This window comes from Capra hircus, chromosome 19, assembly GCF_001704415.2.
Source record: "Capra hircus breed San Clemente chromosome 19, ASM170441v1, whole genome shotgun sequence".
Classification (NCBI taxonomy): domain Eukaryota; kingdom Metazoa; phylum Chordata; class Mammalia; order Artiodactyla; family Bovidae; genus Capra; species Capra hircus.
Genome location: NC_030826.1, coordinates 17,903,908 through 17,914,285, shown reverse-complemented (window position 1 = coordinate 17,914,285; position 10,378 = coordinate 17,903,908). Strand labels below are relative to the sequence as shown.

Genomic DNA, 10,378 nt, shown 5'->3' with positions numbered 1-10,378 from the left:
TCTTTAAAATGAGGTTAAAAAAAATTTTTTTAAGTGACTTATGTAAGTAATTGTTAAGGATTAGAAGATTAAATGGAAAACAGAGTGTAAAATCCTTTCAGGCCAATTGAGGGTTATACAATTGCTGCTTTAATTAATTTGCCATTTCATCTTCCAGCCTGCAGAAAGTCCTTGCTAACTAAGTAAATGGTCAATTTTCCAGAACAGGAATAGAAGTCAGCCGTGAAGTCACCAGCGTCTCAGCTTCTGGTCAGTAGGACCAGATCCATAGGCCAAACTAAAACATGGTCTTCTTTCAGAGTCGTTTAATCTTTCGTCTCAACATGCATCCATCCTGAAAATGGACTGAAGGGCTTCAAATGAAGGAGAGGAAGCTTTGCTCAGAATTATCTAATGAAAAAGGGGGAGGAAGTAGGCAAAAGCACACTGACTTTTTTCTTCTTTTATTTATAAAGAACACGGTTCCTCCCCCCAACACAGACATAAACACGCACACGTTCCAAGGAGGAGCTTATAAAAACAACAACACAACCAGGGCACTCAGGACCTTACTTAACACCAGTCCGTTCGCCCGACTGGGGGATCACTGGGAATGTTTCCTCAGGTGTGACCTCTCACACCTCAAAGAAAGGAGACCTTGACCTGAGGGGCCCCTCTGCCCACCCAGCAGGCAAAAGTGACACCCTCAGTCTTCTGCATCATCAAACTGTCCCGTTTCAAAGACCATCTTGGAATAATGGGGTATCAGTGGAGGCGGATGGTGCCAACTGGGGTCATAGATCATGTCTCCTTGCGGGGCACAGCACACCCAGGGTCTGACCTCTTGAGAAAGGCAACCTTGGATGTCGTCAGCATCTGCAGGCAGTTTTAAAAGACAGATTAAAAGGAGGGAGGGAGTGTGACAAGACAGACCCAGAAATACCTAGGGGACAGACACTTGCACGTCTTTGCTTAAACATATGCACAGGCGGGCACACACGTATGCACACAGTCTTCCGTTGCTGGACAATCCCAAGCACCTTCACTCTGAGGCCACCCACAGGCCCGCTCCTCTGACACAGGTTTTCAGCAGTGCAGAGAAAGCAACTGAGAGCACTTCTGCCTACGGCTGCTCCATTCATACAAAGATATTTGGAGAGAGTAACGCTGTTTCAACATTCAAACAGACCCATACTGTTATAAGATAAAATGCAAAACTGGCACTTCCCCCCACCAACCCCCACCTCCAATATGAAAGAGGAGCCATCACAGAAATTTCAGACCATGAGGCAAAGCTAATAGATGTGGCTCCCTCTTCCAAACTGTTTAGGGGTTAACCTGGTAGGAGGGTCTCAGGAGCCTGGCCTGTGTGACCCCATGGACTATATGTAGCCTGCCAGGATCCTCTGGCCACGAGACTTTCCTGGCAAGAACACTGGAGTGGGTTGCCATCTCCTATTCCAGGGGATCTTCCCAACCCAGGGATCAAACCCTCATCTCTTGCATTTCCCACACTGGCAGGCAGATTCTTTCCGACTGCACTAGAGCCTGGCCTAGGACCCCAGAAACCCTGCACCTACCATACGGATTCCCCTGATCTGCTTTCAACTCTAGGTCCCAGTCCTCGTGAAAAAGATCACCAGCCTGTTCCTTGGGTAGACAGCCAGACATTCCTTCTGACAGCTCCCAGGGACTCGGTTCCCCATCAGAATCCTCGTCATCTTCAGCAAAGCCTTCCTCTTCACAATGGGTGCCCTCACCGTGGGCAGGACTATCGTGAGGGATGCTCTGTGCTCCGTTGGCTAAGAAATCGACAAAAGGAAGAACATTTTAAAACAACCTGGTCGTGTTCTGCTAGGAAAATGTTCCGCAAACTTACTAAGAGGCAACAGTAACAAGCGTGTGGAGCCCCTTAGCCACCAGAGCACTTATTTAAAAACTGTTGCTCTGTTCCCAGTTTTAGAAGTAGGGTTGATCATTTATTTTCAATAAGATGTTCTGTCTTAAACAAGGCCATTCATTACCAAGTCTTTTCATTCACATGAGGAAATCGGGCAGTGTGTATTTTCAGGTGGTTTAAATGACATGGAGGGAAAGGTCTTCTGGCAACGATAAGCTCTCACAGTACAGACTTCCTTGGTCTCTCCCAAGAGCCACCCCCGCCTCTGTCGCCTACTTACCTAGCCGATCTGTGGCGTTCTCAGGCGCTCTCTCCTGATTGGAGTGGTCAGCCTGCGGGAAGAAGAAACAAGGACCCAGGACTTGGATATCTCGGGAGTGGCCAGTATTTCAGCCCCATATCCACCCTTTCAGACCCTCCTTTGTGAGGCTGGGGTGGGAGCCTGTAACCCACATTTCTACTGTGCCCTGTTACATTGGGACTTGCTGCTTCCCATTCCTGTGGGCATCACTCCTGCCGGCAGGATCACCTGCCTTCACAGAGTGCCTACTGAATCCAGTGTACAGGCTGCCAGCACATACAGAGCCAGTCTCCTCGCTGGGCCCTATCTTTTTTTTTTTTTTTTAAATATGTATTTGGCTGCACCACCTCTTAAGCTGCAGCACTTGAGATCTTTAATTTTGGCATGTGGGATCTAGTTCCCTGACCAGGGATTGAACCCAGACTGCCTGCATTGAAGCGTGGAGTCTTAGCCACTGGGCCACCAAGGAAGTCCCTCACTAGGCCCTCTCTTGAGAGGTCTGGTCTCCTCCTCCAAGCTCAGAGACTCCAAACTAGCCAGGACAGCACCCCGTCCTCAGAGGCTGGAATTTCAGCTCCCTGAAATTCTCCTCTGAGCTTGCACATTTTAGTCATTCCAATCTCACCCCTTTGTTCCCTCAGCCCTCGGGCCGGTTGCTATTTCCCTGCAGTGGATACCTCCATGTTCATTTTTACCTTAACTTTTTATCTAGCTAATAGCTCTTTTATCAGATTTCATCTCCTGACCGACATAGGAGGACTAAAGAGCTTTAGCTGTTCAAGGGAAATCAGCAGTTGACGGGAAATCGTCTTCCTTCATAGCCATCGCTAGGTTTCTCTGCTCCCATCGCGCAAAAGTTCTGAAATCCTGTGACTTCCCTGGCAATCCAGTGGCTAAGACTCCACGCTTCCAATGCAGGGGGCATGGATTCAATCCCTGATCGGGGAACTAAGATCCCATATCTGGGCAGTACGGTCAAAAACAAAAAAAGAGAGAGTTCCTGAAATCCTATCACCTGTGAAGACGTCTTTCTAAGTGAGGCGAGAAATGTTCACAGCCTGCATGAGAAGGTGTGACTTCAATCCCATTCACTCAGAGTATACCTGAGACACATCACTTCAGCCACCATGCCTGGGTTTCTGTCTCTGGAAATTGGGGACAACTGTTCTAACCCAGCAGGAGGTTTATAATGAGATAACACTGATGAAGACACCTAGCACACAGCAGGAATATAACATTTATTGAGCTGAAACCCACCTTCTTTGCCCCTATATTTAAACTGTACTTGGCACCTGCTCCAGTTAGCTCACAACCTAGTCCTACCTGGATTTAATGAGCTAATTCTATCTCCAGTAGTCGGTGACAACTCCCGGTCACCCCTGCTGACCAACAGTGGGACTTCTCACCTCTTCTATTGCAAGAGCTCCCTAACTGCCTTCCCACTCACCCACGTTTTCTTTTTTTTAATTTGGCTGCACAAGGTATAGGTTACAGCATATGAGAGCCCCCACCAGGGTCCCCTGCATTGGGAACACAGAGTCTTAGCCACTGGACCACCAGGGTCCCACACTCACCCATCTGGCCGCAGCCTCACACTGGAAATCATCACTCTGCCCAGAAACCTCAACAGGCCTCCACTGCTAGAGTACAAAATTCGCCATGGCATCCACATTGTCCCTTCAGGCTCCATCAACTTGTGCAGCACAGTTCTCTCTCCAAGCTCCCAACCATCTGCCCTGCACATCCTCATCTCCACGCCTCTGCCACGACCACTATCCTCTCATCTTGGAGAGGAAGTGCAGGAACCTTCCTGCTGTGGCCTGCCAAAATCAGTCTCATCCTACCTGCCCGCTAAAGTAATTTTCTTTATAAGCCTACCACTACATTTTTCCTATCTTATTTTGGTTAGGATGTCTCTGATGCTTAGATAAGCATTCCTCTTCCATCCAGTTAATAAATATGCGTGTGTGAAATGCCAGGCACTACGCTACGCACCGGGTTTACAGCACTAAATAGAGCGTTCCTACCCTCAAGGAGCTCACCGTCTAAAAGGGATTATTGAACAAGGGCAGGACATGACTGTAATAGCAGTCTTTGAGAAACCGGGAGCTGTCTGGCGCGCAAAAGAAAACAAGTTTCTAGAAACCCTGCGTCAAACGCGGCCTTTTGGTTTCAGTGAAAGGAGAGCGCGCAGGAGCCATCATCCGGTGCTCCGGCTTAGCTGAGCATCCCCACCATGGGACACGGATCCTTCAGGGAAAGTAGCTCTCCTCGCAGCCCTCACCTCGCCCCAGCCCAGGCCCCCGAGCAGCAGCCCCAGCTCTCGGTCAGCAGCATCACCTCCCATTTAGCAAGGACGCAAAGGCGCCCTGGAGCCAACAGCCAGCTCTCCCAGCCCGGCGCGCCCACCCACGTCCTCGAGGTTGCCCCGCCCCACAGTCCCGCGGCCCGGCTGTTTCCAGCTCGGGCGCGCGCCCAAACGGCCGGGCTGCCCGAGGAGGGCCGGGAGCGCTTCCCCGGTTCCGTGGCCCACGCCCCGCGAGCCCCCGCAACTTCCCGCCGCCGACCGCAGGTGGTGGACGCGCCCAGGCCCCGCGCCGCGCTCACCCCCGGACTCGGGGGCGCCTCCCGCCCGCTCGGCAGCTGCAGACCCCGCGGCTGCTCCGCGGCCCCCAGCGCCTGGGCCCCGGCGGTCGGAGGGTCCATGCCTGTCTGCCCGCGGCTCGGCGCCCAGGTCGCCGCTCGGCCACGTGACGCGCCGGCCTGGCTGCCGGCCCGAGGATACGCCGTTGAGGGCCAATCAGCCTGGGGTGCTCTCGGCCGGGGGGCGGGGCGCGGGGGGTCAAGAGGGAGCCAGGGGCGGGGCAACGGACGGGGCGGAGTAAGGGGCGGGGAGTGCCCGCCTCCGAAAGCCCCGTCCACCCAACCGTCCCGAATCTTAATTTTTGTAGCCACTGGCGATGCAGGTCCCAGGGCTAGACGACTAGCTGGGTCTGGAACGCCTGAGTGTTACCCCTACCCAATCACAACTGACATGCTTTCCTTCAAAACCCGTTCAGTTCAGTTCAGTCGCTCAGTCGTGTCCAACTCTTTGCAACCCCATGAAAAGCAGCAGGCCAGGCCTCCCTGTCCATCACCAACTCCCAGAGTTCACTCAAACTCAACTCCATCCAGTCGGTGATGCCATCCAGCCATCTCATCCTTTGTCGTCCCCTTCTCCTCCTGCCCCCAATCCCTCCCAGCATCAGAGTCTTTTCCAATGAGTCAACTCTTCCGATGAGGTGGCCAAAGTATTGGAGTTTCAGCTTCAGCATCAGTCCTTCCAAAGAACACCCAGGACTGATCTCCTTTAGGATGGACTGGTTGGATCTCCTTGCATTCCAAGGGACTCTCAAGAGTCTCCTCCAACACCACAGTTCAAAAGCATCAATTCTTCGGCTCTCAGCCTTCTTCACAGTTCAACTCTCACATCCATACATGACCACTGGAAAAACCATAGCCTTGACTAGACGGACTTTTGTTGGCAAAGTAATGTCTCTGCTTTTGAATATGCTGTTCAGGTTGGTCATAACTTTCCTTCCAAGGAGTAAGCGTCTTTTAATTTCATGGCTGCAATCACCATCTGCAGTGATTTTGGAGCCCAAAAATATAAAGTCTGACACTGTTTCCCCATCTATTTCCCATGAAGTGATGGGACCAGATGCCATGATCTTCGTTTTCTGAATGTTGAGCTTTAAGCCAACTTTTTCACTCTCCTCTTTCACTTTCATCAGGAGGCTTTTTAGTTCCTCTTCACTTTCTGCCATAAGGGTGGTGTCACCTGCATATCTGAGGTCATTGGTATTTCTCCCGGCAATCTTGATTCCAGCTTGTGCTTCTTCCAGCCCAGTGTTTCTCATGATGTACTCTGCATATAAGTTAAATAAGCAGGGTGACAATATACAGCCTTGACGTACTCCTTTTCCTATTTGGAACCAGTCTGTTGTTCCATGTCCAGTTCTAAACTGTTGCTTCCTGACCTGCATACAGGTTTCTCAAGAGGCAGGTCAGGTGGTCTGGTATTCCCATCTCTTTCAGAATTTTCCAGTTTATTGGAAGTCAAAACCTGTTAGAATAGTCAATTGACCTGCGTCTACCTAATAGTGCATAAGTGTTTAAAACCTTTTTATGCAATTGTAGCTCTAATCCCATTTTACTCTTCTCTATAAACAGGTTTTTCTAGAACTTGGGCTGGAATCAGGCTACAACTCTCCCACAAATGGATGAGACAACTCAGGAGCCCAGTGACTCTCCCCCCTGAACTAACCAGGTCTTAGCGTTAACCCATTAGAAACCAAGCCAGACTGATCAAAACTCTTAACATTTCATACACCCTCATAGGCCCCAACCAGTAACGTTGAAGAAGCTAAACGGTTCTATGAAGATCTACAAGACCTTTTAGAACTAACACCCCAAAAAGCTGTCCTTTTCATTATAGGGGACTGGAATGCAAAAGTAGAAAGTCAAGAAACACCTGGAGTAACAGGCAAATTTGGTCTTGGAGTATGGAATGAAGCAGGGCAAAGGTTATTCGAGTTTTGCCAAGAGAACGTACTGGTGATAGCAAACACCCTCTTCCAACGACACAAGGGAAGACTCTACACGTGGACATCACCAGATGGTCAACACCAAAATCAGATTGATTATATTCTTTGCAGCCAAAGATGGAGAAGCACTATACAGTCAGAAAAAACAAGACCGGGAGCTGACTGTGGCTCAGATCATGAATTCCTTATTGCCAAATTCGGGAAAACCACTAGACGATTCACGTATGACCTAAATCAAATCTCTGATTATACAGTAGAAGTGAGAAATAGATTTAAGGGACGAGATCTGATAGAGTGTCTGATGAACTATGGACAGAGGTTCATGACATTGTACAGGAGACAGGGATCAAGACCATCCCCATGGAAAAGAAATACAAAAAAGCAAAATGGCTGTCTGGGGAGGCCTTACAAATAGCTGTGAAGAGAAGTGAAAAGCAAAGCAAAGGAAAGATATAAGCATCTGAATGCAGAGTTCCAAAGAAAAGCAAGGAGAGATAAGAAAGCCTTCCTCAGTGATCAATGTAAAGAAACAGAGGAAAACAACAGAATGGGAAAGACTAGAGATCTCTTCAAGAAAATTAGAGATACCAAGAGAACATTTCATGCAGAGGGGCTTGATAAAGGACAGAAATGGTATGGACCTAACAGAAGCAGAAGATATTAAGAAGAGGTGGAAAGAATACACAGAAGAACTGTACAAAAAAGATCTTCATGACCCAGATAATCACGATGGTGTGATCACTCACCTAGAGCCAGACATTCTGGAATGTGAAGTCAAGTGGGCCTTAGAAAGCATCACTACAAACAAAGCTAGAATTCCAGTTGAGCTATTTCAAATCCTGAAAGATGATGCTGTGAAAGTGCTGCACTCAATATGCCAGCAAATTTGGAAAACTCAGCAGTGGCCACAGGACTGGAAAAGGTCAGTTTTCATTCCAATCCCAAAGATTGCTCAAACTACCGCACAATTGCACTCATCTCACACGCTAGTCAAGTAATGCTCAAAACTCTCCAAGCCAGGCTTCAGCAATACGTGAACCATGAACTTCCAGATGTTCAAGCTGATTTTAAAAAAGGGAGAGGAACCAGAGATCGAATTGCCAACATCTGCTGGATCATCGAAAAAGCAAGAGTTCCAGAAAAACATCTATTTCTGCTTTATTGACTATGCCAAAGCCTTTGTGTGGATCACAATAAACTGGAAAATTCTGAAAGAGATGGGAATACCAGACCACCTGACCTGCCTCTTGAGAAACCTATGCACAGGTCAGGAAGCAACATTAGAACTGGACATGGAACAACAGACTGGTTCCAAATAGGAAAAGGAGTACGTCAAGGCTGTATATTGTCACCCTGCTTATTTAACTTATATACAGGGTACATCATGAGAAACGCTGGGCTGGAAGAAGCACAAGCTGTAATCAAGATTGCCAGGAGAAATGTCAATAACCTCAGATATGGCAGAAAGTGAAGAGGAACTAAAAAGCCTCCTGATGAAAGAGGAGAGTGAAAAAGTTGGCTTAAAGCTCAACATTCAGAAAACGAAGATCATGGCATCTGGTCCCATCACTTCATGGGAAATAGATGGGGAAACAGTGTCAGACTTTATATTTTTGGGCTCCAAAATCACTGCAGATGGTGATTGCAGCCATGAAATTAAAAGACGCTTACTCCTTGGAAGGAAAGTTATGACCAACCTGAACAGCATATTCAAAAGCAGAGACATTACTTTGCCAACAAAAGTCCGTCTAGTCAAGGCTATGGTTTTTCCAGTGGTCATGTATGGATGTGAGAGTTGAACTGTGAAGAAGGCTGAGAGCCGAAGAATTGATGCTTTTGAACTGTGGTGTTGAAGGAGACTCTTGGGAGTCCCTTGGAATGCAAGGAGATCCAACCAGTCCATCCTAAAGGAGATCAGTCCTGGGTGTTCTTTGGAAGGACTGATGCTGAAGCTGAAACTCCAATACTTTGGCCACCTCATGGGAAAAGTTGACTCAATGGAAAAGCCTCTGATGCTGGGAGGGACTGGGGGCAGAAGGGGACAACAGAGGATGTGATGGCTGGATGGCATCACCGACTCGACGGAGTTGAGTTTGAGTGAACTCTGGGAGTTGGTGATGGACAGGGCGGGCTGGCGTGCTGCGATTCATGGGGTCGCAGAGTTGGACACAACAGTGACTGAACTATAAGCTATGACACTCGGTCACAGTAACCCTAAACATCCTGCACTGTGCCCATAGTCTCACCTAGGCGCCTATCTTGCAGTGCTCCAAGTCTGGCCCTCTACAGCCAAGGGCAGCAGAAGTTAGGCAGCACCTGAACTGGGGAACAGCAAATTCTAAAGACAGCCCTTGCTGCCTTTCCCTCTCTGGGCTGCCTGAACCTCTGTAACAAATCTGCTCAAGGTGTGATAATCACCTTAACCTGTAAAAGTAGCAGAAAAGCTGGAAGCTGGAATTCTTTGTTCATCAGGCCATTTTATGACAATCTGAGATTACACTATTCCTTCAAATCTCTCAAAGAATGTTGTTTATACATTACATAAGCCACTTGAAAAATATTTAGCCTAACACAGTTGATAGGTAACATTTTCTTCTCTATGCAGGCTTTCCTACAAGAGAGTGTGACCATTTGTCTTCTTTTCTGATGCATGAGTCAGTTTCCCCAGATCTAACTGGATCTAGGTGAAGTGTCTAGCAGAACCTTATTTGATGGGTGGAAACAAAAGTTTTGTTATCTGTGCTGTTCAGGAAACCATGGGGCTGGGTGAGCACTTGAAAATGTGTCCAGTGTAAATGAATTATCTAATTTCAATACATTTAAGTCCCCACATGTGGCTGGAAGCCACCATATCAGCAGAGCTCAGGGTGAACTGGCTACATGCCTTTTCATTATCTGCAATGGTGAGAACCAGGTACAGGATGTGATGACCCCAGGGTGACCCATCTTCATAGCCATGCTGGAAGGACAACCACCATCCTTTTTACTCTCATCTCTTATGTGCTCTTTCCTAAAATAAAAAAAGCCCATTAAGGATTTAAATGTTGAACTTCCCAAGACTTAGTGGAGAAGACAGAGATGTTTCTTATTTTAGAATAAATGACACACAACCAACCATTTAAGGTACAAAAGCTCATAATAAAGGTGCCCTAAAACAGACTAATAGTCATAGAAATATATAATAAAGGTAAAATTAAAAAAGAAAAATGGCCACAAATGGTGTTGTAGAAAATTTAGTTAACTGCTTGGCGTAAACAGAGTTGTCTTCAGCAGGAGATGGAGTTTTCAACAATTGAAATCATACACGCACACATACAAAACCTTTGAACACCAAAAAACACTACACACAAACACAAAAAAAGCTGGGAGCAAATATCTGTTAGAAAACACAAGCTGAAGATTACTATTCTTAGTACATAAGAAACTTACAAATTAGTAAAAAAAAAAGTTAAAAAAGTAGTCAAACGTGAAGAGAGAACTAGGAAAAACAGCACAGTCTAACACGTTAACATACAGTAACATCAAAGAAATGCACATTAAAACAAGGATATATCATTTTTCACCTATTAAAATGGTAAAAAATATATAAAATACCCATAATGCTTTAAAGTA

General features: G+C 47.2%; 1 protein-coding gene across 1 annotated transcript; it reads right to left on the bottom strand.

The window, feature by feature from the left end:
• On the bottom strand, nucleotides 291-4,966 carry COPRS (coordinator of PRMT5 and differentiation stimulator). The gene is made up of 4 exons (XM_018064264.1): nucleotides 4,788-4,966; nucleotides 2,160-2,211; nucleotides 1,560-1,781; nucleotides 291-855 (listed from the first exon to the last, which is right to left on the bottom strand). The coding sequence occupies exons 1-4, from the start codon at nucleotides 4,884-4,886 to the stop codon at nucleotides 686-688; spliced, it is 543 nt and encodes a 180-aa protein (XP_017919753.1). The 5' UTR covers nucleotides 4,887-4,966; the 3' UTR covers nucleotides 291-685.